At 49.5% G+C, this 27478-nt stretch overlaps 5 protein-coding genes across 14 annotated transcripts; 2 read left to right on the top strand and 3 right to left on the bottom strand.

Moving 5' to 3' along the window:
• Positions 1 to 44: 44 nt before the first annotated feature.
• Positions 45 to 6147, bottom strand: CLDN6 (claudin 6). The gene is made up of 2 exons (XM_043975040.1): positions 5706 to 6147; positions 45 to 1451 (listed from the first exon to the last, which is right to left on the bottom strand). Exon 2 carries the CDS (start codon positions 1428 to 1430, stop codon positions 762 to 764), a length of 669 nt encoding a protein of 222 aa, XP_043830975.1. The 5' UTR covers positions 1431 to 1451; positions 5706 to 6147; the 3' UTR covers positions 45 to 761.
• On the top strand, positions 5339 to 8964 carry TNFRSF12A (TNF receptor superfamily member 12A). Of its 2 annotated transcripts, none has more exons than XM_043975041.1 (5): positions 5339 to 5465; positions 7190 to 7294; positions 7521 to 7655; positions 7744 to 7801; positions 8091 to 8964. In XM_043975041.1, the coding sequence occupies exons 1-4, from the start codon at positions 5354 to 5356 to the stop codon at positions 7797 to 7799; spliced, it is 408 nt and encodes a 135-aa protein (XP_043830976.1). In that variant the 5' UTR covers positions 5339 to 5353; the 3' UTR covers positions 7800 to 7801; positions 8091 to 8964. The 2 variants fall into 2 exon arrangements, with proteins under 2 accessions (XP_043830976.1, XP_043830977.1); XM_043975042.1 differs by lacking the exon at positions 5339 to 5465 and adding an exon at positions 6237 to 6393.
• Positions 8965 to 8968: 4 nt separating this feature from the next.
• On the bottom strand, positions 8969 to 11812 carry HCFC1R1 (host cell factor C1 regulator 1). Its single transcript, XM_043975043.1, has 5 exons — positions 11680 to 11812; positions 10659 to 10715; positions 10159 to 10296; positions 9532 to 9600; positions 8969 to 9449 (listed from the first exon to the last, which is right to left on the bottom strand). Exons 1-5 carry the CDS (start codon positions 11772 to 11774, stop codon positions 9314 to 9316), a joined length of 495 nt encoding a protein of 164 aa, XP_043830978.1. The 5' UTR covers positions 11775 to 11812; the 3' UTR covers positions 8969 to 9313.
• THOC6 (THO complex 6) lies at positions 11773 to 15555 on the top strand. 9 transcript variants are annotated; one of them, XM_043975031.1, is made up of 13 exons: positions 11773 to 12043; positions 12747 to 12862; positions 12986 to 13109; positions 13245 to 13348; positions 13467 to 13504; positions 13584 to 13632; positions 13788 to 13859; positions 14163 to 14265; positions 14417 to 14466; positions 14782 to 14844; positions 14961 to 15071; positions 15173 to 15307; positions 15403 to 15555. In XM_043975031.1, exons 1-13 carry the CDS (start codon positions 11773 to 11775, stop codon positions 15484 to 15486), a joined length of 1320 nt encoding a protein of 439 aa, XP_043830966.1. In that variant the 3' UTR covers positions 15487 to 15555. The 9 variants fall into 9 exon arrangements, with proteins under 9 accessions (XP_043830966.1, XP_043830965.1, XP_043830972.1 ...); XM_043975030.1 differs by having other exon boundaries at positions 13557 to 13632; XM_043975037.1 differs by having other exon boundaries at positions 11949 to 12043; positions 13045 to 13109; positions 13557 to 13632.
• A 92-nt stretch (positions 15556 to 15647) lies between these two features.
• Positions 15648 to 25094, bottom strand: BICDL2 (BICD family like cargo adaptor 2). Its single transcript, XM_043975029.1, has 9 exons — positions 24798 to 25094; positions 21831 to 22046; positions 21453 to 21569; positions 21217 to 21363; positions 17868 to 18114; positions 16883 to 16992; positions 16583 to 16713; positions 16234 to 16354; positions 15648 to 16141 (listed from the first exon to the last, which is right to left on the bottom strand). The coding sequence occupies exons 1-9, from the start codon at positions 25092 to 25094 to the stop codon at positions 15980 to 15982; spliced, it is 1548 nt and encodes a 515-aa protein (XP_043830964.1). The 3' UTR covers positions 15648 to 15979.
• Positions 25095 to 27478: the final 2384 nt, after the last annotated feature.

Below are 27478 nucleotides of genomic sequence, written 5' to 3'. Positions count from 1 at the left end.
ACCCCCAAAGTTAATCAGTCTCCCACAAATAGAGACCATCACCATTTAGCAAGACATACTTTATTCTCTAAAAATCTTCAACCATGGAAATTCCACAAAAAGAGATGGGGAGAGTGAAGGCAGCAGCATGCTGGAAGGGTGGGGGACGTCTTTGCTGGATTCTGGATTAGGAAGAATATGTTAAAAAGCAGGATACAAGAGCCAACAGGGAGATCACATCCTGCCTTCCGGGAGTCCAGGGGGGAATCATAGTAGCTATCACAGTTCCCACGGAGATGCAGAAAGGCTAGTGGAATCTTAGTGGTCCTGTTTCCCTGGGAGTTGGGGATAGCTTTAAGGACAGCACACTGGAGAACTTGCACTTGTACAGGTTTAGAATTGCAATCCCATAACCAAAGAGGGTTCTAGTGTTTCCAGAGAACTAGCATAGATCTTTGTGGTGCCATTATCCAGGAAAAGATGCTGGAGCTCTTGGAAAACATCTCTGTAACTCCTTATCCAAAGATATCTGGAAGACTTTGCATCAGTAAACAGCAGTAAAGACGAGGTAGGGATGTGGGGGTCATCTGTCTTGTCATCTTCTTGACTCAGTCATCCAAGGGGTTTAAAAAAAAAAGAAAAGGGAAAAAACCAAAAAATCTCAAGACTGACAGGGGTCACCTGTACCTTCATCTTGAGAGGGAAGCAGGGGAAAGAGGCCCTCCCTTACCTAAGGGAGTCATTTGTAGGCCCCCCCCTTTCCCTGCTACTTCCTTCCAGATTCACACGTAATTCTTGGTTGGGTATTCAGAAGGACCTCGGGAGCCCCCTGGGGGAGGGGCGGAGGCAGAGTATCGGGCTATGTAATTGTTTGTGCCCCTTGAGCTGCCTGAGGGGCAAGTGCAGCACAGTAACCCCCCACCTAGGAGAAAAAGGGCTGCAGCCGCCCAGCCCACATACAGGCTGTGTCCCAGCTCCCGTTTCTGAGCCTCAGCCACCAGGGGGTTGTAAAAGTCCCTGATGATCACGTGGGCGGTCCAGCACAGAGGGATCAGGATCAGGACTGCCGAGATGAGGAAAATGATCCCAGAAGTCAGTACCAGTCGGGCTTTTGGCTCCTCTTCTTCTATACACGTGGTACACTTGGCCCCAGCGAGGTAGATCAGCAGGCCTACCAGGCCCAAAAGCAGAGTGATGACAGTGAGAGCTCTGGCTGCTTGCACATCATGAGGCAGGGCCAGCAGAGAGTCATATACCTTGCACTGCATCTGACCGGTGCTCTGGACCACACAAGACATCCAGAGGCCTTCCCATGTAACCTGGGCTACTACGATGTTATTGCCAATGAAGGCTGTGATTTTCCACATGGGCATGGCGCAAGCCACTAGGGATGCTATCCAGCCCAGTATTGCAAGGATCATGCCCAGGAGCTGGAGGCCGGCTGAAGCCATGGCTGGAGGCTTAGAGAAGGCCTGCAAGAGCGAAGAGAGAAACAGATCTTGGACCGGCAGCCTCATCCTCTTTGGCCTAATTCTGAACCAGTCCTAAATAGCTCACATTTAGGCTAACACCTCACCTAGTCAGTGGCTCCCACCTCCCTTCATTAACAAGGGGCCCTTAATAGGTCATCCCATCTATTAGAGATAGCCTCTTATCATGCAGTGCAATAGCAGAAAGCTCTAAGAATATGGTGGGGAAAGCATAGGATTGGATATTAGGGTACTTGGATTTTAGTCCTCCATCTAATCTACCATTAATTAACTAGTTTTGTGACCTTAGGGGAAAAACCTCTTTGAACTTCAGATTCCACTTGGTTAAGTAGGTTGTTAAGATCTCCAAGGTATACCTCTTCTAGACATTTGAAAACTGGGAAATTAGTAAACTGGAAACTCAGTGTAGGGATAACAAAGAATTAATTGCAACTTTCAAAGTTTTGAAGCTTAGAACCTTGGAAATTGGGCATGAAGATCACAAGATGGTCAAGGTAGGTCCATCCCTGAATTTCTTTCTAACAAATTAAAATTAGCTTCATCACAACAATGAATTTTCCCCTACCAGAAATTCCTCGCTTTAGCCTCAGGTATCTCACCTCAAATTTAACTCCAAACAATGAACAAACCCAACCATAATCCTCTCCTTTCCCTTTGCATAGTCCCAAGACTTTCATCATCAAGTTATCAATTATCTCCCTAGTCTTCACTGTGGAAAGAAGTCAGTGAAATCTGGGTTCTAGTTCCAGTTTTTCTCTTGTGGCTAATCACTTCACTCTGGGCCTCTGTTTCTTCCTTTGTCCCTAAGGTCTCTTATTTTGAATTACTATGCTCAAACTTTACTTCATTTGTACCTCCTTCACTCTCAGATTAATTCACTACTATTCCCTTCCCTCACTAGAGACTCAGAAATTAATTTGTCTTACATACCCAACAATAAGTGTTGCACCAAGATTTCTTTGTGCCTAGAAAAATCTAGGGTAGGGATGACCAGTGGAGAAGGAAAAATCAAATTCCACCTATTGTTCCCTATATCCCTTCCCAAAATAGATTCTCACAGTTGGAAGGGACCTCAGAGGTCATCTTTTTCAACCTCCCACCCCACGCTGGATCCCCTCCACAATTGTCCTGACAGCCAGCTTCTTTGTGGGTATCCCCAGTATTGCTAAATCACAAGGCTGCTTAGTTCATTCTGTTGCTGATCCTCAGACTCTTCCTGACTCTGAGCATTTGAGATTTTTGCCTCATTGTAATTTCTACCCATCTGTCCTAATTCTACCTACCAGAGCCATAGATTATGATATATATTTGGCTTGGAGTCCACCAATAACCCAGGCTCAGGTAATTTTCCACATGAACTACAATGTGGTCCAATTTCTCCCATACTATAACAGTTGGTTTTTTTCCCCTTAACTGCAGGATTTAACAGTTATCCTTGTAAAAAAATCATTTTAGTTTTGGTCCTTAGCTGTAGGCAGCATTTTTCTTCCTTTCCATCTGGGTTATCATTGATCCCCAGTATTATCAGTTCCTCTTATATCAGACAGAGAGTAAAAGATTGTTTTACTTTGAGCTAGGTTTAGAACAGGTACCAAAAACATTCTCAGAATTTCCCACAGCACTCACCCCCCCAGGGCAGGACTAGGACACACCCTGGTCGGTAGCTTAATTGACTTTATCTACTAAGAAAAGACCTCCCTCAATGCCCCCCTCCCCCATCAAGTTTCTCCTTTCACACAAGTGCCTCCTCCCCCACCCCAGTCCTAAAGAAGTTTCGGATCAAGTCACTTCTCTACTCAATAACTTCAAAGGCTCCCTACAGCCTCCGGGATAAAAAAGCTCAAATGCCTTAGTTTTAGATTCCCAAACTCTAGGGCCACCACGATCAGCCCTATTCAACCCCATTTACTAAGTCCCTACTAAGTGCCAAATCTCCCGTGCTAGGCAGGGGACGTACAGAGAGATTAAATACTTGGTTTCAGCCCTCCAGGGAATTTTAAATCTACTCTACCTCCGCACGGTTCCCAGTGCCAGGAATGTGTCATTCCCCTCCCCCACTTCTACCTGCATTGTAAATATGGTAGTAGGAAAAAAGTAAGGATTTGGAATTAAATAATCTCAACAAGTTCCTTGGGCATTTTCTCTCTCACCCCTTCAGTTTCTTGTAAAACAGGGGCACTGGACTAGCTGAACTCTAAGATACCCTCCTGCTTGAAATATTAATATATTCTATGAAGTTCCTTTCAGGCCACTTCAGGTGCTAGCTCCCCCTACCACAAGTCATCCTTGACCCCCAAAAGTGAGCCTTCCCTTTTCTACTGAAACTTTATTCCCAGTCACACCACTTAGCTTGTACCACAATGATTTGAATCTTTTTATCTGGTCTTTTCCTTCTCAAACCCTTCTTGCCAAAGTAATATCTGAGAATCTCACTTCCTTCTTCAAAACCCTTCAATGGTTCCCCATTGCTTCTAGCATTGCCAGACAAACAAGTCTGGCATTAAAAGTCTATTTCCCCACTAAATGCTTTCGAATTGACTGGCTAGCTCCCATGCCTGGAATGCACTTTTTTCTCCAATTCTCAGAATCCTTAGTTTCTTTGAAGAATAGTAAACTGCTCCCAGGGAAGCTCTTAAGAGGAAGCCTTTTTTCCTGATCCTTCTTAATTATTAGTGCTCCTTCTCAAATTAGTTAGGCTTTACTTCTGTATTAGTTGAATTCCCTCTAGAGAATATCTAGACTAAGAGCAAGGACTCTAAGAGAAAGGCACAGAAACAATTGGAAGCTTAGATGAAATTACAGATCCTTTCCTTTTCAAGGATCCTGAGCTCCTACTGTCGCCCTTGCACGTGGTAGGGATCTTAACACTAGTTGAATATTGTGGAATTGAAATTCAAAGTCTTCCTTTCCTTTCCTTTCCTCAGACTTGGAATTATAGTCCTTTGCTTAAAACTCTCATTTATGAACTGGCTTAATTGATCCTAAGGCTCCCGGCAGAAATCTTCCCCGATTTGATAAAGAAAACCCAACAGAGCTAGAATTTGAATCTAAGTTCTCTTGATTCCAAGACCAGGACTCTTTCCACCATGCACTGATAACTAATTGAAAAGAAGATTCAGCACCACAGTCGGAGCTCCTGGGTCCTTTCAAAGTTCAGCTCAAATATTAACTCCCAGTGATTCTCCCAGTTGCTAGTGCCTCTCTAAAGTTACCTGGTATTTACACTATACGTGTACAGCCTTTCTGATAGAACCAAGAAGCTCCCAGAGGGTAGGAACCGTTTCATTTTTGTGATTGTATCCGCAATTCCTGGCACATTTGATAAGTTTAATAAATCCTTTTTGAATTATTTTCTACCCCAGGGATTCCCTAAGATGCCGGACCTTGGACTAGTTACTTGTTCTATTTGGGCCTCAATTTCCTATTTGGGAAATGATGCAATTGTACTAAGTCATCAGCGGTTCAATTCAACAAACACTAATTCCAGGATACTACACCCAAGGTTGGCCCTAGTCTTGGGGTTAGCCTCTGGAAATCTAAGCCTCACTCCTAGGAAATTTCTCTTCCCTTCCCCTCCCCCCCAAACAGAAGAGATTAACTTGGGGGTGAAGTCATCAGGTGGTTTATGGGGTCAGGTGTGGGAAGGGGGTCCAGGTAAGGGGAAGGGGAGCTCGCGGATCCTCCCACTCTGCGGGGGTTGGAAGGGGCGGGCCCCAGGCCAGAGAACAAGGATCTTCTCCAGCGGGAAGAGTGGCCCTGTCCGGAGGGTAGAGGTTGTGTGTGGGGGGGTGGCGGAGATGGGTTCGGACCTTTTGTCCCGAGAGGGGGAGGGGAAGGTTGATTTTTCTGGAAATTTATAGCAAAGATGAAAACGATGAACAAAGATGAACACCTCCACTCCCATTCTAAGAAACACAAGGAACCCGGAAAGTCCAGTCTTGCTTCTGTTCCTTCGGAATCTGGGAATCGGAACCGTCTGGTTCTTCATTGCATGGGGTACGAATGTCCTACCCTAAAGACCTATAAAACTGACTCCACTAGGACCCCAGCCCCAACCCCAAACATCTGGCTCTTCCAACTTAGGACCTAGTCTTGGACTCTAAATCTGGGGGCTCCCTCCTTTGGACCCAAATAAAGTGACTGCCCCAATGGTGAACCTTCAGCGTCCAGCCCCTAGCCTTGGGGGGAGGTGCAGCCCCTTTTCTGGTGGGAAGAGGGCCAGCGTCCCAGACTCACCTGCCTTGAAAAGGATCGAGAGCAGCCAGAGATCAGAGTAGAGTATGGGGAAAGGGGGCGGAGGCGGGGGTCTTAAAGAGGCCGCGAATGCCCCCGTGACGTCACTGGCGACCCGCCTCCCCCAGGGAGGGGCAGAGACCCCTGCCCCGTACTCCAGCATCTGGGCTTCCTGAGATATCCTGGCGATGGGAAACCAGAACTTAGCGCTTCTCATAGTGAGGAACCGCTTAACTTCAGACTATGAACAGGGGACTGGAAAAAGATGCAACCGGTTATTGGGTGGACCGGGATGCCTGAGTTCTGGGAGACGAAGGGGTTTGGCAGGGGAGTCAGAGCTTTGGGGGAAAGGGCATCAAGCAACTAGAAAAACTGAGTTGCAGGGATAAGATTGTCTGAGTAGGAGAAAAGGCTGCGGAAGAACACTGGGGACCCAAGACACCTGGGTTCGTTTCGGGGGTCGAGAGCTGGAGCGCAGTGGACTGGCAGTTGGGAGACTGGCCGCCACCACTGGAGGCGGGGTCCGGACTGGGACCGCCCCGGATAGGGTGGGCGGCGGGCGTGCCTCCCTGAATCCGCGTCCCGGCTCAGAACGGGACCGGCCTCGGGAGGCACACCATGGCTCTGGGACCGCTAGTGGCACTAGTGGCGCTGACCGTGCTGAGATTGACTCGCGGGGAGCCAGCCTCAGGTAGTGGGGTTGCCGGGTCAGGGGACACTGACACCTGTCCGGGAAGTGTCCGGGGTGGGAGGGTACCCCGGGCAGTCAGCTGTGGTTGAAGTGGAACAGTCAGGGTGGAAGAGGATGACTTTGGGGCACGCCTCCCCCAGAGCACTTCCGAACTCGGGGTGCTGGAGGCGAAAGGAGACCCCTGGACTCTGCCCTACTTGGCTGAGCGTGGGATGGAGGGGGGCGCTCCACGTGGGTTTCTCCGACCCGGACCGGTGAACACCCCGCCTCACAATGACTTCACGCCCCAGTAATGTGAGGGGGAGGGGGGAGGAAGGGGGGGGGGTGTCGGCCCAGCTCCCGGGACTGAGTCACGGGCTGCTGGAAGGAGGGTGGGGGAAAAAAAGAGTTGGATATCTCCTTTAACACCGCTACCCCCATCCCCCCAGACTCCTTCCTCTGTCCTGTGCTCTCCACGTCTCCCCAAACGATGGTGTCTCCGCAGGAACCGTTCCACCGAGCTTTAAGGACCCAGGCATCCTGCCTTCTCAGCCCTTCCAAATCTAGCTCTTTCAGAACCCGAGAGTCCTGCTCCCTAGGCCTGCGGTCACCTGTCTGGAATGTCGGGGGGGGGGGCGGCGCTTGGGGGCTCTGATGTCTGGCCGGTCTGACTCACCAGAAACTAGAGCTCTAGCCCTGACTTCAACCCCCGGAATAGCCCTGACCTCTCTCTCCTTACCGTCCCCCTCCCTCCCCACCCAACCCATCCTGGGGAAGGAGGCTCCTTCCCTCAACTTTCTCCCCTTTTTCTTCTCAGCACCCTCCCCCTGTCCTCAGGGCAGTTCTTGGAGCCCAGACCTGGACAAGTGCATGGACTGTTCCTCGTGTCCAGCTCGACCCTACAGTGACTTTTGCCCTGGCTGTGAGTGAAAAGGGGCTGGAGGGAGACCAGGGGTTTTTTTGGGGGGGGGGAGTAGAACGAGGTTTGGGAGAAAGGTAATGTTTAGGGTGTGTAGACTAGATTTTTTGGAGGAAGTAGGTTGGGGGGCTAGGGCAGCTATTTGGGAGTGGGGAGGGGGGTATTCTGAAAGCCGGTATCAGAGTTATGGGTTTGGGACCTTCAGTGACTTTCTTCTTCCTTTCTCCAGGCACTACAGCACCTCCACCTCCTTTTCCTCTGCTGTGGCCAGTCTTGGGGGGCACACTAGGGCTGATGCTCATTTTAGGGCTCCTTTCTGGCCTTCTGGTATGGAGACAGTGCAGGAGGAAAGAGAAGTTCACCAGTAAGTATACGCCCTCCCTGGTCCCCTTTAGCTTTCTTTATGTTGTTACCCAGAAGGGTCCTAATGTTCCCATTCACTTGCTTTATAGCCCCCATTGAAGAGACAGGGGGAGAAGGATGTCCAGGCACAGCTTTGATCCAGTAATGGTGAGCCCCTTTATCTCTACCAGCCTTGGCACTGACCCTAGACTAATACTGCCAAACAAAGCCCATTTCATTTCCTGGGCCTTAGATGGAGGGGTCTTGAGTGGAATTGAGAGTAGGACCTTACTCTACCTTGATTTTTGCCCTTTTTTACCCTCATTCATTCACTGAGCACCTACAATGCATCTACTAATTCACTTGGGGACAGGGGTGGGATAGGAAGGATAAGTTATGTTTGCACAGAAATGTCCCTACCCTCAAAGAGCTTACACTCTTACTCTCTTTCTGACAGATTTGGCCTGTTTCCAACTTTGCCTGGTATTGCAGGAATCTCACCTTGGTGTTCCTGTTCTCCAATGATCCCCCCCCCCTCACACACACACATTCTTCTCTCACTCTTATGTTTCTCTTCATATACCCAGAAGAGAAGTAGGGGCTCAAACCTGGGGTCTTATCCTAGGACTGCTCACTGGCTGAAGAATGCAACATTTGCACAACTTGGGGGGGGGCAGCGGTGTTTCCCTTCCCCCAACAATCACACTGCCATCCCCTCCCCCTGGCAGCACTAGGGGCTCTGGGCTAAGAGAATACCCCTTGATATAACACTCAGGACCTTGATTTCCAGTCCCCTCAAATGTGCTGGGACAAGGCAGCTGTATCTTGTTGGGGGGCAGGGTACAGTGCTCTATCCCCCTAGAGTAGGGGCTGGGCCTCTAGGGGAGCTGGCCCTCTTTGGTCATCCCACAAGGTAGGGGAGATATTTATTTGGGGGAGCAAGGAGGGAGGGAGGGAATAGAACATGTATAAATAAAAGTTATTTTGATTTCAAGTTTGATTCTTAACTTCATTTGAGTGGAGAGGTAAGACCCCCATTTTCCCCCTCAGTACATGGGTCTGAACCCAGTCTCCTAACAGAACTGGGCATCTCCATCCCCCTTTTTGGCTTGGTACCCAACTGTTTCTCTTGCTAGAGCAGGGAAGAGTTTGTGTGAGTCAGCCCGGGTGGGGGCGGGCCCTGACTCACACATTCTCAATGTCTGGGCGGGTCTAGCCCCAACTCGCTTTCCAGGGAAGACTGAAAGGAACCCTGGCATCCGTCCCCTCAGGCCCCAACTCCCCAGACGGCTTCCCTCCCCAATAAAGCTACTTGCTTTTTATTGCCCACCACTCTTTATTTTACATTCACAAAAACCCCCATTATGGGAGCCACCCCATCCCCTAGATGTTCCTTACCCTCTGTTTTTCACAGTGGACAGTCTGTGGTTCTATTGCCTCTACCACCTCTTGTGAGTGTGAGTGAGTGTAACAGACTTATCTCAAACCTGAGAGTGCTATTCTCTATTTCTGTGTACAATATATGGATATCTAGACCCTCTTTGGTCTTTGAATTTGTGGTTTCCGGAGAAGGCCAGATTCTGTACATCTCCAACTCCTGCACATCTCCAACTCCTGGAGATGGGGTTGGGGGCACCGAGAGGCTTGAGTTCCTGAGGGACTGGGGCAGTTGCTTGAGGCTCAGAGCTCCATTGCCTCCCCACTATGGGGGTTGTGGTTTTGGTATACCTGGGAGCCCCTCAGTCTCAGCAGCCGAAGGATTTCTGGGATTTGATTTCCTGGATACTGCCAGAGAAGTAGCTCTGAGTGGGGATTCCTAGAAGCAAAAATTGTAGTCAGGGGGATTCAGTCCTGTTCTAAGTTTTGGTACTTCCCTCTTCCCCTTCTCCAACACTTACAGGGCCAGCAGGAGGCTGGGGCAGAGGACCCCAAGATCCCCAGTTGAGTGAAGAGAATCTTCTAAAGGCCTGGAGGGAGGGGAAAGAGATGAAGACAAGAGCTTGTTCAAAGTTAGCAGCTAAATATAATAGTGACACCGAAGAGATGTGATTGGTCCTAGAGGTAGTTGGAGCTGAGGCAGCTCTTGTTTTGGGATAAGATCCCAGAAATCTCAGAGGTGAAACTAGAGCCCAAACCCAGTAGAGAAGGCTTCATAATTCAAACACTGAGCATCTGCTGTGTGAATGGTCTTGTGCCAGAAGAAACTGAAGGAGATAGAAAAAGGGAGAATTTGATAAGTGTATAAACTGGGAGGAGGCTTTCCAAAAGGAGAGATCAGGGTTTGTAGAAGAGATGGTATTTGTACTGGCCCTAGAATAATGGGTAGAGCTTGAATAGAGACATATAGACAAATGTGAGGAGAGCAGAATTTTGGCTTGTGCAGAATGAGGAGTAACAGGAAATAAGTGGAAAGGTAAGAAGGCACTATGTACCAAGCTTTGAATGCTCAGCTAAGAAGTATGAATTTTTTTTTGGTGGTGGTAATGGGAAGTCATTCAATGTTTTGAGCAGCATGGCATCATTACCTGATCACAGGTGGGGCTGGGGTGCCCATGGAGAAAGCTACTGATGAACCACAGTAGGGGTGATCATTGTCCAGGCTGAGGTGGGAAAAATGGGAGACCATGTTCTCCTCAGACTTGAAGTGCTTCTGAAGAGAGTCCCTGGAAAAAGAGGCCAGGGAAATGGACTGGGAGAGAAGGCTTTTGGGAAGGATCACAGATTAAGAGCTAGAAGGCCCTGCAGTTATCAACTAGTTAATTTTGCAAAGGAGGAAACTTGAGTCCTACAGAGGTTAAATGAATAGGTTCTTTGACTCCAAATCTAGCACCTTTCATGGTATACAAAGCTGATTCTTAGGCGTGGGGGGGTGGGAAGAGTGGGTTGGGGGAGGGGTACTAAGACCCAGGACCAGGGAAGGAGAATCTAGGGAAGAGAACTCTGGGGCACAAGGGAGAGGGTATTAATTCCTGAGGATGGGAATTCTGATGAATGGGGGGGGGGGAACCACTTCCCCTAAACTCACTGATGCTCCTCCAGCAATTGACTGGTGCTCTGAGGCTGAATTCCTTGGGGAAGGGAGCTGTGGAAGAGACGAAGTTAAAGCCCAAACCCTTCTTTCTCCTTCCCTGCAACCAACATTAGGGTTTCTGGGCCCTAGACCTTTGCCCTTTAACAGAGTCATCTAGGTTTCAGGCCTGGTTCTCTACTCCAGGCCTCATCCCTTCCACTCTTCTCTTCACTAGCTCTGTATCACATAACTCAGGGATTCACATCCCTCTTCCCTAGGGCTGTACCACATAATCTAGGTGCCCTGGCCCTTGCCTTCCAACCCTATGTCCCTATAGCCCAGGCATACTAGTCACACAAGCACATCCTGTGTTCTGTACCACAAGGATGCTGATGACACATCCTCAAATCTGTACCATCTAACCCAGGGAGTTAAGCCCCTCCAATCTCAGTTCTGTATCATATATATGTGTGTGCTAATGTGTGCATAAAATCCTGGTATCTTACTCCCTATTCTAAGCTATAACCCAAACATACATGTCCTTCATCCTCAAACTTTACTATATAATTTAGGTCTTTAGTCCTGAGTTCTCCAATATCGAGGGTCAAACCTGAGTGCAATATGAACCAAGTTAAAATGTAATTGGAAAATATTTAACAAAATGAAAATACAGTTTAAAAAACGCAAAACCCAAATAATATTAATTTGTTTTTTATAATATTACATTTTAAAACACAAGTGTCTTCCTATTTGAGTCTGACACAGGAGCCAGACATCCAAGGGACCAGTCCTCGGTTTTGTGGATTAATGATATAACACGGGGATCCTGATGCTCAGCCTTTACTTCTCAGTCCTCACCTGGGTGCCCTATGACCAGGATTACATTATCTCCCGTATACTGGCCTCCAGCGGCCAAGCTCTGTGCCCTGTAACCCTGGTTTCTAAAAGGCCCCGGGTCCCCACCTCTGCACCCCATAACCCAGGCATCCGGGGTATCCGGGACCCCCGCCTGCCCCCTGCCCCCAGGGCCACACACCAGCCATCCAGGGTCCTGTCTGGCCCCTGCACTTCCCTGGGGTCTTTCTGGGCCCCAGTTGGACGGCCCAGCTCCATGGGCGGCTGAAGGATCATGGAGTTCCGGGGACCTGCGGGTAAGAGAGATTCGGATCCCGCTGCCCCGAAATGGGGGCATAGGGAGCCACCAGAATTCCGCGGCTCCGCCACCAGCGGGCGTGTCTGCACCTCGGTGGGGCGGGGACAGAAAGCAGAAGAAGGCGGGCCCCACAGTATACCGGTGGTTAGTCGGTCGCTACTACGCAAGCGTGTAGTACCGCCAGGCCAAGGCGCTAGCGCGGAGCGGAGACTTCGCGCAGGCGCGGGGACCGGCGTGCGTCGGGACGGTGGGTCCGAGCCCCGGCGGGCGAGAGGGGCCAGTCGTGCGCGCGCACGGCGAGGAGTTGGGGCTGGGGCGTTGCAGGCCTTGCTGCGGGCCTTGCAAGCACTCACCTCAGTGGGCCTGGTGCTCGGGGGGATTCACGGAAGCCGGGGGCTCCATCCACGCCCGTCGTGGGGGAGGGGGAGGTGTGAGGGAGGAGCTGCGCCGCGCGTCTTTGGATTCTACGTCACTCGCCGGCGTCGAAAGCACTTCCTCCTGGGAGCTGTAGTCCCATCCCGAGGGGTGGGACGCCATTATCTCTACGCGTCATCCCGTGGGAGGGGTCTCGCCGGCATGGTTGGGTGCGGGCCGGCGTCAAGACCGAGGAAACAGTCCAAACAAAAATGGCAGCCAGAGGGAAGGCGATTAGATGTCAGGAAAAACTTTCTGACTCGGAGGGATATGAGTTGTGTAAATCAAAAATCCGCCTCCCCCAGAACGCCGCTTCCTGGGTCCCACACTGCTCTCCTGGGGGGGGGGGTTTGCGGGGCGGGGGTCAGTTGGCCCTGCGGAGAGTGGACAGGGGTCACCTCGGGGCGCAGGAGTTGGCCCGACTCCAGGCCTAGGGTCAGGAAAGGGCCCTGCCCTCCGAGTGTCGGTTCTGGGATGTCGGGGGTGGGGGTGGGGGGGAGGCTGTGTGTGTGACGCCGGTGTCTGTTCCTCCCTAGATGGAGGTGCAGCGGGCCTTGGAGCGGCTGCACATGACCATCTTCTCCCAGAGCATTTCGCCCTGTGGCAAGTTCTTGGCAGCAGGGAACAACTACGGGCAGATTGCCATCTTCAGGTATTGGAAGGCAGGTGGCCAAGGCCCCTAGCTCCGAAACCCTTTCCCAGAAGGGAGCAGGGTGGTGGCCCATCCTGAAAACTCACCCATCCCTGACTTAACCGATCATCCCTTCGATTCCAGAACCTCGATCCCGTTTGCTCACTCCCCGGCTCCACGAAATCATTTCTTTCCCCTTTCAGTTTATCAGCTGCTTTGAGCTCAGAGGCCAAAGAGGAAAGTAAGAAGCCAGTGGTGACCTTTGTAGGTGGGTGAGGTCGTAGAACAATCTGGATCTGGGTGGGAGTTAGGGTGGTGGGGAGAGGGGTGGAGTGTAGGAATCAGAGGCAGGGAGACCTTCTGCTTGGTTTGCATTCATCCGAGTTCACAATTTTTCTTTCAGCCCACGATGGCCCTGTGTACAGCTTGGTCTCAACAGACCGGCATCTGCTCAGTGCAGGGGATGGTGAAGTGAAGGCCTGGCTTTGGGGGGAGATCATAAAGAAGGTAAGGGTGGGGACTGTATATGGTGAAGAGAATGCCTCTTGGGAAGAATGAGGAGCAAGATGCTTGGGTACCAGGAAGGGAGTCTCTGCATCTTTTTTGTGCTTTCTCTCCCGAAAAGGGCTGTAAGGAAGTGTGGAGTCGTCATCCCCCATACAGGTGAGCAGGCTTGTTGGGTTGGGACCGTCCTAGTACTCTTTCCTCCTCTCAGGCTGATCCCATTTGCCCTTCTAAACAGGAGCAGCCTGGAAGTTCCTGAAATCAATGCTTTGCTGCTTAACCCTAAGGTATGATTCTCTTTCAGCCAGCTTTCAACCTAGCCCAGTCTCTGCTCTTTTCTGACACCTGAGTCCTTCTATTCAAGCCCTTCCCCTGACTTGATTTCAGTCCCTTCCAGCTCCCTGTACCTTCTGATTTCTTCCTTGCTTCCATTCCCCTACAGGAGAATTCCCTCTTCTTGGCTGGGGGTGACTGCCAGCTTCATACTATGGATCTGGAGACAGGGACATTCACAGTAAGTTGGGGCTGTACTGCCTAGTCAGGTATGGAAAAGGGACAAAGTTGTAGACAAGGCAAATGGGCGGATAACCTCTCTATACCTGCCTGGGTAAATTCCTAGGAACTTGGGTCCATGCTGTTCTAATGCTGCTCTGTGTTGTCTTTTTACCACTTCTCTCTTCTCTGCTATCCCCCTTGTTTGCCAGACGGTTTGACACATATACCCTCTATCTCTGAGGGGTTCCTGGTCTCTGAGGTGGAAAGAGGCAGCTTTTAGGGGTCTTAACTAACTAGTCTTTCCTTTACTATCTTCCATTAGCGGGCACTTCGAGGTCACACTGATTACATTCATTGTCTGGCTCTTCGAGAAAGGAGTCCTGAAGTGCTCTCTGGAAGTGAGGATGGCACTGTTCGTCTTTGGGGTAAGGGAGCAGTTATTGGAGGGTTGTGACTACAGGCAGAAATGTTTGGCAGGGAGGGATGTTGAGCAGAAGAGGCTTGGGGTCAGGAGAAATAGGAGGTATAAAGAAATAATAAGATATCCTGAGGGTCTCACTGTATGTCTCTTCTCAGATCTTCGTACGGGTGAGGAAGTTCAGAACATTGAAGTTTACAAACATGAGGTGAGGCTTTCACTATTTTGTTCCCCATCCCCCTTCCTTAAGATGCTGGGTTAGCTAGATTAGCTAGGTGACAAAGTAGATAGACTGCTGGAGTCAGGAAGATCTGAATTCAAATGTGGCCTCAGACACTTGACACTCACTAGCTGTGTGACCCTGGGCAAGTCACTTAACCCTCATTGCCCTGCCCCCCCCTTCCCCCCCAAAAAAGTTATATACCGCAAATCATTTAGCACTGTGCCTGGCATATAGTAGGTGTTTAACAAGTGCTTATTTCATTCTCTCCCTCATCTCCCTTTCCTTTTTCTTCCTTCCCAGGAGTGTGCTCGACCACAGAATGGGAAGTGGATTGGATGTTTAGCAACTGATTCAGATTGGATGGTGAGCAGCTAGGGGCTCTGGGCAAAAGAGTTTGCACTTGAAGTTCTCTGCAGTCTGGGAGGTAAGAAGATGATTTATAATTAGAGTTGGATGCTGACGAATACCATTCTCTCCAGGTATGTGGAGGGGGCCCTGCTCTTACTCTCTGGCACCTTCGATCTGCCACCCCCACAACAGTGTTTCCACTTAGAGCCCCACAGAAACATGTAACCTTCTATCAAGACCTGGTGAGCTTTCTCCCTTGGTTCTTTCCCAGCTGGCACTTGGTCCCTTTGTCTTCATGCTTTCGACCGCTAAGTTTGGGTTTCCTATCATTTCTTCTCCCCAGATCCTCTCAGCAGGGCAAGGACCCTGTGTGAACCAGTGGCAGCTGAGTGGGGAGCTGAAGGCCCAGGTGCCTGGCTCCTCTCCCAGCCTGCTTAGCCTCAGCCTTAACCAGCAGCCTGCTGCACCAGAGTGCAAGGTAAGATCCCAGAGGTCTCAAAGGAGGAGGGATCTGGGAGGCCATGGGGAAACTTCAGCTTTCTGGTCCTCATTATTTGCCTTCCTCTCCCCTAGGTCCTGACAGCTGCAGGAAATAGCTGTAGGGTTGATGTCTTCACTAACCTTGGATACCGAGCTTTCTCCCTAGCCTTCTCCTAATCCTTCTCTCCAATCTTCCCTTCCCCACTTGTTAGGATCTACTTTGTTAATAAAAAAAACAAAAAGAAAGCAAGCCATTTAGTTCAGTTTGAACTTCCTATCCAGCCAGTCTCTCAGATACTAAAAGTCCAAGATTTCATATCCATTTATATATTACTCTGTTAGACCTTGTTACATAAATACCCTCTATGGATTCCCCCCAGTCCCTGGCCAGTTGAAGTTTATTGTGGTTTAGAAAAGATAAGCCTATGAATATGCAAAATAGTTACTTCTGAGAACTCCTTTGGAGGGAGGAATGTTTGGCCTCCCAAGCCCTGTTGGTTTGGAAGCCACCTCTGCCCCAACTTCTGCTGTGCTCCAGAATTTGGAGTCTAACTACCTTTTGCCAACCCATATCCCCAAATTATTGGCTCCCCTTAGCCCTTGTACCCTGAAACCTTTCCAGAAAAGTCACCTCCAGGCCACCATTCCCATATGCAGCCCACGCACCCCCTCAGGTCCTTCTGAAAAGGTTGGTAAAGAAGCTACCAGCCCCTGTCCCTCCTCTTCCCAAGGAAAATTTTGTGGCACCGTGGTGGGGGGCTGCTGGCTGGGAATGAAGCTCCTTTAGACGCTGAGAACGAAGCTGCTGTCCAATCACTACCTGCATATCATCCTGAATGAAGAAGAGCAAGAAAGGGTCAGGAGGTGGAGGACTATCGGTTCTACCAACACTCCTGCCCCACATCGGGGCTTTGCCCCTCTTACCTGCCAGGCCTCCAGTTCCTGAGATAATGCCACCTTCTGGCGGATGGTTCGCAGCAGTTCTCGTGAAAGAGAGTCCCGTTCCAGGGACACCCGGGTCAGTTCCAGGGAGAGGGCCAAAGACCTAGGTGGGAAATAGGTACAGAATCACATAGAGCTCTCCCTGTTTGGGTGTGGATCAACACGAGGCAGGAAAAAGTGTGGCAGCTATGGGAACAAAGTGAAGGTTTGGGGAGCAAAATTATAGGCCACTTTATTGACATATCTAGGACTAGAACTTGGGATTTCTGACTGAGTTTGGGGCATTTCTAACACACCAAGCTATTGCAAGAGTAGGGATGGATGGACTTACTTGTTCACAGCTTCATCCCGGTCAGAGAATGCCTTATTTAGTGCTGACTCAGGGTCTTTCTCTTCCCTCAGTTCCTTTTGTCTCTGCAGTTCTTCCCGGAGGGACTGCAACTCTTCCACTTGCAAAGATAACTGGGGAGGGGGGAGGGGGGAGGGCAGGAGAGACATTTAGTGTTCTGTAACCCGCAGCTGATTCTGTGCTAAGATCCAGGTGGTTTTCATTCTGATCCTCAAAGATTGTCTAGTCATTCATCTCCTCATACTCCTTGGCTCTCTGAGCCCTAAGTCTGATTTAGCTTACCTCACTTTGGAGCCGTTCCATTTCCACCTCCTTCTCTTCCAACATTTCTTTAGGACTCATGGAGGCCCGCTTCTTAGGGGGCTCCAAGCCCTCTTCTAGAGATGGGGGTTCTGTTGAATTGTGGAGGACACTGGGGTTGTGGATCTCCTAAGAACCAAGTGAAAAGAACAGCCCTGAGCCTGAGAAAGCGGCAAGCTCAGTGTCTTTAGGCCCATGACCTTTCCTTTTAGTTGAATTTTCATTTGTCTATTTATCAGAATCTCCAGTAAGGAAGAGAAGATTAATTTTCTTTGTCAGAGTAGGGCCCTTGACTAAAGTTAGATTTGGGTTATGGCTGAAAATTGTGATGGAACCACCTTTAATAGCAAGCTCCTACTTAAAGAGGCAATTGATTCTAGAGGAGAAATAGAAGCATTAGCTGAATAGGGGCAACTAGGTGGGCACCTGGGGTAATTTTCATTTATTTATTTATTTTAGTGAGGCAATTGGGGTTTAGTGACTTGCCCAGGGTCACACAGCTAGTAAGTGTTAAGTGTCTGAGGCTGGATTTGAACTTGGGTACTCCTGACTCCAGGGCCGGTACTCTATCCACTGTGCCATCTAACTGCCCCCACCTGGGGTAATTTAAATGGTTCAGTTGATAGAGTGCAGGCCTGGAGTCAGGCAGACTCATCTTCCTGAGTTGAAATCTGGCCTCAGATACTTAATGACTGTGTGACCCTGGACAAGTCACTTAAGTGCCTCATTTTCCTCATCTTTAAAATGAGCTGGAGAAGGAAATGGCAAACCACTTTTCTGTCATTGCCAAGAAAACCCCAGAAGTGGTCACGACGAGTCAGACACAACTGAAATGACTAAATAACAAGGAATGAAGTCAGCGGTTTCAGAAGGCTAGGCATAGATAAAAGTGAGTGCCTAATGTACCTAATTCAGTAAGATCCTACCCAAAACCAGTTTAGTGGTACTAGTTTCTGTTGAATATTACCTTTTCCTGCCTCCATGGTCTGAGGAATTGTTAGAAGGGGCAAATCCCAATCAGAGTTTACCTGGGGTGTCACTGGAAGTTGGGATTCTCCTTCCTCATCTAAACTGTGGGCAATCTCAGATTGCAGGGAGGCCCCAGAGACTTCTGAATCCTGGAGCCGGGATTCCTCCTCAAGCTCAGAGACCCGGTGCTGGAGACGTCTGAGTGACACAAGTGCTTCCCTGGCCTCTGAGCGGGCCAGTTCTAGCTGATGACAGCAAAGGGACAATTCAGTCATTCATTAACCAAGTCTTAATTGTATTAGCATCTTTCCCAGAATCTAGCATAGGGTTCTACCCAAACCTTTTACCCTTGCCTAATTCATTCACTAGTTCACTCATTCTAGTAACTTTTTCAAATGACTTTTTCCCCCACCGCTACCCCCTCAATGGAGAACTTTACTTTGTGGTTCATGAACAAAGTTGAGACCATTTGACAAGAACTACCTCTTCTCCCCTCATCTCACATCACCCAGATACCTTCTGCTATTATCTCTTCCACCTTTCACAAGAAGAGGTGCTTTTCCTGGCCAGGACAAACTTCTTTACATATATACAAATGGTCACATTCCATCCTGTCTTCTCCAACAGACTGCCCCTTCCATCATCCCATGCCTCTCACTAATCTTCAGTGAGGTATTTGGTGACACAGGGGATAGAACACTGGACCTGGATTTAGGAAGACCTGAGTTTGAATCCTGCCTTTCAGACACTTACTAACAGTGTGACCCTGCACAAGTCACTTAATCCATTGGACTCAGTTTCCTCATCTGTAAAATGGGGATTAATATAGCACCTATTGGGGCAGCTAGGTGTCACAGTGGATAAGGCACCAGCCCTGGAGTCAGGAGGACCTGAGTTCAAATCTGGCCTCAGACACTTGACACTTACTAGCTGTGTGACCCTGGGCAAGTCACTTAACTGTCATTGCCTTGCCAAAAAAATTTAAAATAGCATCTATCTCAGGGTTGTTGTGAGGATCAGCTGTGATAATTGTAAAATATTTAGCACTGGGCCTGGTATGTGGCACTATAAAAATGTTAGCTATCAATCTCTTCTTGTCTACTGACAGCTTCCCTAATGTCTACAAACAAGACCATGTCTCCCCAATCCTCAAAAACTGCTCATTTGATCTGTCCGTGCCCACTAGCTATTGTCCTTATCTTTCTCTTCCCTTTTATGGAAAAACTTTAAAAGGCAACCAGTGCCTCCACTTCCTTCACACTTAACTTCAGTCTAGCTTTCAATCTCATCATTCGACTGACAGTGATCTCTCTAAAGTTAGAAGTGATCACAGTTGCTATATCTAATGGCCCTCTTTCCAATCCACATCCTTCCTGACCTCTGCAACTTTGGACACTTGACCACCATCTTTTCTTTGATAGTTTCTGCTCTCTAGATGATACTGTACTCTCTTGCTCCTCCTACCTGTTTGACTGTTCTTCCTCTGTCTCCTTTGCTGGATCTTCATATAGTTGCCTACTAACTATGGGCATCTCCCTATTATTGCTGAGAGCACCACCATGCTCCCTCCCATTCAGGCAAGTTTACAATGTAGGTGTCATCTTTGACTTGTCCCACTTTCTCACACCCCATGTTCAATCTGTTGCCAAATCAAAATATCTTTTCATACACCCACTTCTTTTTTTTTTTTTTTTTGGTGAGGCAATTGGGGTTAAGTGACTTGCCCAGGGTCACACAGCTAGTAAGTGTTAAGTGTCTGAGGCCAGATTTGAACTCAGGTACTCCTGACTCCAGGGCTGGTGCCTTATCCACTGTGACACCTAGCTGCTCCCATACACCCACTTCTGACACCTGGATGATTGCAACAGCCTGCTGGCTGGTCTTCTTCCCCACTTCAATCCATTCTCCACTTTGGTATCAAAGTGATCTTTCTAAAGCATAGGTCTGACCATGCAAATCATGATACACCTTGTCACTAATAAACTTCAGTGGCTCCCTATCACCTGCAGGATCAAGTACAAATTCTCTGTTTGACTTTTCAGACCCTTTGTAACTTGGTCCTTTCCTACATTTCCAGTATTCTTATACCTCATTACACTTCATGTACTCTCTGATCTGGTGGCGCTAGCCTCCTTGTTATCTTCACAGGACGTTCCGTACATTTTTTTTCCTTTTTTGGCAGGGCAGTGAGGGTTAAGTGACTTGCCCAGGGTCACACAGCTATTAAGTGTCAAGTGTCTGAGGCCAGATTTGGACTCAGGTCCTCCTGAATCTAGGGCTGGTGCCTTATCCACTGCACCACCTAGCTGCCCCCAGTTCCATACATTTTCACCGGGTATTCTCCATGCTTGGAATTCTCTTTATGCCTCCCAGCTTTCCTGACTTCCTTCAAGGCTCAGCTAAAATCTCCATTTTTACAAGAAGCCTTTTCTAACACCCCTTAACACTAGTACCTTTCCTTGGTTATCTAATTTATCCTGTACACTTGACTGTACATAGTTTTTTGCCCTTTAGGGCAGATACTGTTTTTGCCTTTCTTGGTAACTCCAGCACGTAGCATAATGCCTGGCACATAACAGGGGCTTAATAAATCCTTACTGACTACACACAATAGGTTGTCGAATGATTAAATAAATGCATTCAGCCCCTTCCCATCTTTTCCTTCTGGTTGTGCCCAGAAATGGTGATGCTCGTCCAGTAGGTGGCGCCAAAAGCATCATGGGGAGATCCCTAAAGAAAGCCATTGGATGAAGGATCCTGGGCTGAGCTTGTAGGCTCCCACTGAGAAGCACCGGGATTCTGCTCTGACTCAGATTTCTGTTTTCACCAAGACCCTCTTCCCCTGGAGGAAGGCAGGTAGGTCCAAAGGAAGAAGCACTGGTGGTGAAGTTAGGCTTGGTTTCCTGCCCTGCTTCTTAGGCTTGGGCATCCCTTGGGAAATCTCTGAGCCTCAGTTCCCTTATGGTTTAATTCCTCGAAGCCCCTATGCCTTGTCTTCTTTGCTCCCTGGGAAAGGGTGACCCTATCCACAGTTCTCTTTTTTGTTTTTTTGTGGTTTATTTTGCAGGGCAATGGGGGTTAAGTGACTTGCCCAGAGTCACACAGCTAGTAAGTGTCAAGTGTCTGAGGCCAGTTTTGAACTCAGGTCCTCCTGAATCCAGGGCCGGTGCTTATCCACTGTGCCACCTAGCTGCCCCCCTGTGCCTTGTCTTCTTATTGGCAATGGTAAACAGCATCAAGGGCTGGCAGTGCACAGAGAGGGGATGGTATTCCACTCACCCGCCCCTTCCATCACTGCCCAGGTCCCAGATGTCCTGCCCCTCCCTGTGCCGGCTCTGACCCATTACCTCTAGGTTGTGTTCCCTTCTCTCCCTTCTGAGCAGCAGCAGCTCTTCATGCAGGGCTTGTACTCGGCTCTGACCCTTATCTGCCTCCTCCTGCAGGCTCTTGATCTGCCCTTCCAGGTCCTGCCTCCGGCTCTGGAGCATCTGGTTCTGGGGAGGAGCCAGAGAGGAGCTTGTGGAGATGGAGGGGCTGCAGGCCACCCTCTCCCCCGGCTCCGTGGTGAGGCCTGGCCCCTTACCTCTCCCTGAAGGCTTTCTAATCTGGCCCTCATTTCGGTCCCCGCCAGCAGCTGGGTCTGGTACTCTCCTCGAAGGGTGCTCAGTTCTTTTTGCAGCTCTTGTTCTGTCTGGGAGGCCTGATATATGTGTGGTCAGGAGTAGGGAAGAAGACAGGGAGAAGGAGGAGAAGAGTTCTTTCAACTCTTCATGCTTTCTTCTCAGGACTCAATTATCCAGCCTCTCCTCTCCTTCAGGGACCCATGCATCTAGGTCCTCAGCCTCTTCTCTGGTGACCCAGGAATCTGGCCCTCCACAACCCTGAGAATGATAGTTCTGGCTCCCGTTCCCCTCCCAGTATCCAGTTGTCCAGCCTGCTAGCCCCATCCCCTTAGACTGACCTGTGCAAGCTGCTCACTGAGCCTGAGGTTCTGTTCACTGAGTTCTCCAAGTGCTTGGGCTCGTTGGCGCCCACTGTTCTGCTGTTCTGAACGCCGCTCCCCAAGTTCAGCTCGGAGGGCAGCTACGTCGACCTCCAGCTCCCCGGCTCGAGCCTCCCACTCGGCTCCACGGGCGGCCAGCCCCTGTCGAAGCTCATGGTTCTGCTGCTGCAAGCGCTGAAACACCAAAGCAGAGAGAGAAAAGATGAAAATGGGGAGACAGAGATAGAGGCAGATGGTTTGGCCTGGGCCTCACTAGGAAGGGGGAAAGAGTCAGGCAAGGAGTTTCAGGACATTTCTGTAGGGTTCACCTGCTGCTTTTGCTTGGGCCTCTTGCTTTTGGTTCGAAGTCTTCTCTTGCGACGCCTCAGTTCCCCTGAGTTTATACCCCTGCCCATTGCACTCTTTCCCTTAGAGTCCAGCCCTTGTCCTTCTGTCTTCTAGTCTCCCTTGGTATTAGGTTCCCCTCTCCCAGCTTCTTTGGCTCCCTCTAATTACTCCTTTGCCCCCGCCCCACCCCACGCCTTGTCTTTCAAACCTGTCCGACTGGTGGGGGGACGCTCTCAGCCCCACCCAGACTCCTGTGGGCTGACCTGGGAAAGGAAGAAGGGAACCTGTGTGCCCCTCTGCTGTGCTGTGCTGTGCTGTTTGGAAGAAGGAAGGTGGAGCCTGGGGCTGCTTGGTTGCCTCCCATCTACCTGTGAATTCCCAGGACACTAACAGTCTGATCTTTAAGGGTATGAGTCATAAATCATCAAAAGTGCACAGTACCTTGAAGACCAAATTCAACCCCCCATTTTACAGAGGGGGAAACTGAGACTTGGAGAGGAAATGACTCACCCACAACAAATTAATACCAAGATGGAGCTAGAACCAGATCTTTTGCTCTACCAGACTTGATCAGTTGCCACCACCCAGGCTGGTAAATCTTGTTTCTTCCTTTTTTTTAAATATATATTTTGGGGGCAGCTAGGTGACACAGTGGATAGAGTACCAGCCCTGGATTCAGGAGGACCTGAGTTCAAATCCAACCTCAGACACTTAACACTTACTAGCTGTGTGACCCTGGGCAAGTCACTTAACCCCAATTGCCTCACCAAAGGGGAGAAAAAAAACCTTAATATATATTTTTATTTTTTCCCTTGATTACATGTTAAAACAATTTTTTTTAACATTTAGAAACAAGTTTTGAGTTCCAAATTATATCCCCCCCACCCTTTTCCCTTTCTCCCCTCCCCGAGCCAGCTAAGCAGTCTTGTTTCTTGAAACCTACCCTGTTTCCTGAAAAATATTGACCTCCTAACCACCTCTTCCCCTTCAGCCCTCAAGTTTGAGGCCAACAAAGCTAGGCTCAAAATCTGGTCTGACTAGATAAATTCTATGTGGGTAGAGCTCAGGTGGAAAGGGGGTGGGGAGGGGGCGAGGGAATGTGATCCCTTTCTGTGATATTCATATCATTCAAAATCTTAGAAGCAGGAGCGTGCTGGTAAATATTTAACAACTGGCTCTCTGGGGAAAAAATATGGATACACAACACACTTTTCAGTTTAACCTGCATTATTAACGTTTTCTCCATCACTCAAATCTAGATAATCAACAAAACAATAAACCAAGCCCTGATTTGTAATGTTTGCCAATATCCAAGGTATAAATGCTTACAATGAAAATTTAACAATCAGGCCCTCCGAGTCCCTAGGAGCAGGCTTTAGCACACCCCTCGTTAGAAGGGACATGAAGCGGGGGCGGCTAGGTGGCGCAGTGGATAAAGCACCGGCCCTGGATTCAGGAGTACCTGAGTTCAAATCCGGCCTCAGACATTTTACACTTACTAGCTGTGTGACCCTGGGCAAGTCACTTAACCCCCATTGCCCTGCAAAAAAAACAACAACAACAAAAAAGAAGGGGCCTGAAGGACCATACAATCCTGTCACACATTTCTCATTTTCTAGATGCAGACATTGAGGCCCCAGAAGGGAAACAGCTTCCTCAAGGTTTTGCAGCCAGTTAGGGGCAGAACTGGTTCTTCAAACCTGGGTCTTCTGACTGCCAGTTCAATGTTCTACTGTATACCATTCTGTATTTGTGTGTGTGTGTATGTGGGGTGTAATCAGTGAATAAGCATTCCTGAAGTGTCTACTTTGGGTCCGGCACCATGCTAAGTGCTAGGCATACAAAGAAAGGTAACAGACAGTGCCTGGCCTCAAGGAGCTCACAATCTAAAAGGGAAGCAACAAGCAAACAATTCTGTGCTAACAAGCAATACATGATAAATTGGAAAATGCTCAACAGAGGAAAGGTACGGCAGAAGGAATTAAGGGAGATTGGGGAAAGTTTCCTGTAGAAGGTAGGATTTGGGGGGCAGCTAGGTGGCGCAGTGGATAAAGCACTGGCCTTGGATTCAGGAGGACCTGAGTTCAAATCCAGCCTCTGACACTTGACACTAGCTGTGTGACCCTGGGCAAGTCATTTAACCCTCATTGCCCCACAAAAAAAAACCCCAAAAAACAAAAAGTTCAGGCAAGGCTCTCTAGGTTAGGCCCTCGAGTAGGGGAGCCTCTGGGTCCCCCAGAAGGTAGAATTTTAACTGGGCCTTGAAGGAAGCCGGGAGGCAGAAACAAGGAGAGAGTGTTCCAGCCAGCCAGTCAAGAGGTGAAAAGGGATGTGTGTGTCTGTGGATCCCACATATTGGGGAGGTTAGAATTATAGGACACTGAGCTTTATAGCAGGAAGAGAACTTAGAAAACACCCAGGCCCTTCCCTTTCTTCACTTTACAGATGGGTGACTTGATCCTTAATGAAGGACAGTGACTTTACCAGGGTCATATGTGGCAGGGCCAGGCCTAGAGGCCCAGTCATCAGCTTCCTAGCTAAGGATCCCTGCCTACAAGGATGGGCTCTCTGGGGGACTTGGGCATCAATCAGACTTACTTCCTCCCGTTCTGCGTGTTGGGCCTTGAGAACCTCCAGGCTTCGGCTCAGCTCCTCGTTCCGTTCTAAAAGCATCTTGCCCAGCTCCGCTGCCAGTAGTAAGTCCTTCTCTTTCCGCTGAAGCAGCACAGCCAGGTCTTCAGGCTCATCCTCTGGCTTCTCATTCCCAGGCCCTGACCCCCCCAGGAAGGAATCTCGCCTCTCCCGCACAAAGGGGAAGAAGCCATCATCCCTACTTGGGGAGGTGCTTCCTGAGAGCAGCCCCGAAGCGAACTGGGGACTACTGGGGGAGTTCATGCTTCCCCAAGCATCTACAGGGAGGAAGGGAGAGGCCAGCTAGAGAAAGAAGCCAATGGGGGGCCTTCCCAGCCTCTAGTGGACTACCTCAGAACCCAGGTGTCCTGGTCCCCAGATTACTCTCCTCCTTAAGACTGATTGCCATTTCCCCCACCCCTAGTGATGTCTAACAACTCTAGGACCAGTGTCCTAGTTCCCAATTTTCAACTCTCCTCTCCTTGGTCCCAGGTATCCTGGTCCCTAACTCTTCCCATTCAGGCATTCTGGCTCCTCAGCTCCCAACCCACCTGCTTCCTGACTCCTAGCATCCTTTCCTTCACTCCTTTCACCGAACCCTCAAGTTATTCTAAGGCCAAACCCCAGAACCACCCTCAAAGAGGGGAAACATCATCCCGGCTTCCCTTCTTTCCTTTCTTCCTTTCTAACCCTGGAGCCAAATAATCCTCTTGCTATAAAAGGTTAATGATACGTATGTTTGCCCAATTCCCGTTACTAACCCAAAGGGTAACTCAGGCATGGAGGGAACCAAATCACATCGATCACCGTCAAAGCTTCCTAAGCCCAAGCATGGGGTCTTCAATGCCAGATTTTAGGAGCCAGACATACAGCTCCTTCTTCCTTCTCCTCATTGCTCCAGGCCCCAAACATCCCCTAAACCTCCCTTCCCTCTTAAGACACAGATATCCTGGGGCAGCTGGGTGGTGCAGCGGGTAGAGCACTGGCCCTGGAGTCAGGAGGACCTGAGTTCAAATCCGACCTCAGACACTTGACACTTACTAGCTGTGTGACCCTGGGCAAGTCATTTAATCCTAATTGCCTCACACACACACACAAAAGACAGATGTCCTGATCCTTCCAGTCCTTCCTTATCCCAAGACTCAAGTGCTCTGTCCCCTCCACCCTCATCCCTTCCCTCCCAGGAACCAAGCATTCTGCTCCCTAGCCCTCCCCTAGGACTCACAGATGCTAGGCACCTTAGGCTGCTTTCCTATTCCAGCATCCAGGAGTCTTTGCCCCTTGTCTTCCTTCCCTCGTATATATATCTCCCAGGATCTAGGCATCTGGCTTCCTAGCCCTGTGTCCTCCCTTTGCCCAGCTCCTAAGCAGGCTAACTGGTTGTGTTAGGCTATGGCTCCTGGTTTCTGTTTACTTCCTGGGCCCCACCCCTGGGGACCATACCTTGAACCTGTTCCTGAATCCAGTTCCCAGACACTGCCTCCCCCACCCTTCCCCTTCTTCCCTTATTCTTTATGCCCTTGGTCCCGGTTTCCTTTTGATAAGGAGAAGAGGAGATAGGGGGGGCTAGCATCGCCCATGACACCCCGTCCCTCCCTCCTTCCCTCTCTCCCTCCCCGTGATATCTCTTGACCTCTCTTTTTCCTTAATCTTGAACCTGTCAGCCCAATTTCTTTTGACTTTGCCACCTCACAGTCCCTAGAACTGAAGCTGACTTCCAAAGTGCTTACCCTCCTGCAGTGTTTCCCCAACCCAGCCATTGTGGTCTCAGTTGCTGGCCCTTCTACCACTGACCAAATTCTCATGAAGCATCCCTTCCAACAGGCTCCCCTCGCCTCCCAGAACATGGGTGTCTAAGCCCTCAGGATCAATCTTTCCACTTGAATTCAAGGTTCCATTCCCCTCACCCTTATTCTCCTTTCCCAGACCTTGAAACCTTGGCTGTCAGACTTAGGCTCCTTCCTTAGAACCAGGAGTCCTGGCCCTTGCAGCCTTTATCCCAAAGCTAATTCTCTTCCATAAACACAGGTGACTGGGTCCCTAGCCTCAGCCTCCCTCTGCAGACACGACCCAAGCAGTCAGTTCCATAGCCCCATCCATAGCCCCACCTGTATCGCTGGGGGTGTGTGAGGCCCCCTATTGGACCCGGCTTCCCATTTTCAGATCTCTCTCTCTCCTGAGCTTCGGCAACTTCTCTTCCGGGGGTGGGGCCAGGTAAGCTGTAGCACAGGTGAAAGGGGTGGTGGCCTTGGGAGGAGCTAGGTGGCCCTCTTGTGGTTCAGTCCAATGCAGAGCAGGCCCATGCACCCCAATGCAGCTGGACAAAGCCATGGTCTCAGGCTGTGGGAAGCTTTGGCACACAATCTACATTTAATCATTAATGCCCCTAAGTGCTCAGCCAGAAGAGAAAGAAGCCCATCCCTGCCCTTGGGGGAGAAGGTGCCCATCTTCTTTCAAATAATTAAATGCCAACAGGGGTCAATGATTAAACACCAAATGATTATAAAAATGCTTTCAAAAGTCTCAGGCATGAGACTTTTGGGTAGTCTCTTCAGATAATTTATTTGTTTGTTTGTTTGTTAGGGCAATGAGAGGGTCAAGTGACTTGCCCAGGGTCACACAGCTAGTAAGTGTCAAGTGTCTGACAC

Source organism: Dromiciops gliroides, chromosome 1 (genome assembly GCF_019393635.1).
Source record: "Dromiciops gliroides isolate mDroGli1 chromosome 1, mDroGli1.pri, whole genome shotgun sequence".
Classification (NCBI taxonomy): Eukaryota; Metazoa; Chordata; class Mammalia; order Microbiotheria; family Microbiotheriidae; genus Dromiciops; species Dromiciops gliroides.
Note: the sequence above shows the minus strand (reverse complement) of the source record. Positions and strands in the feature narration are given on the sequence as shown.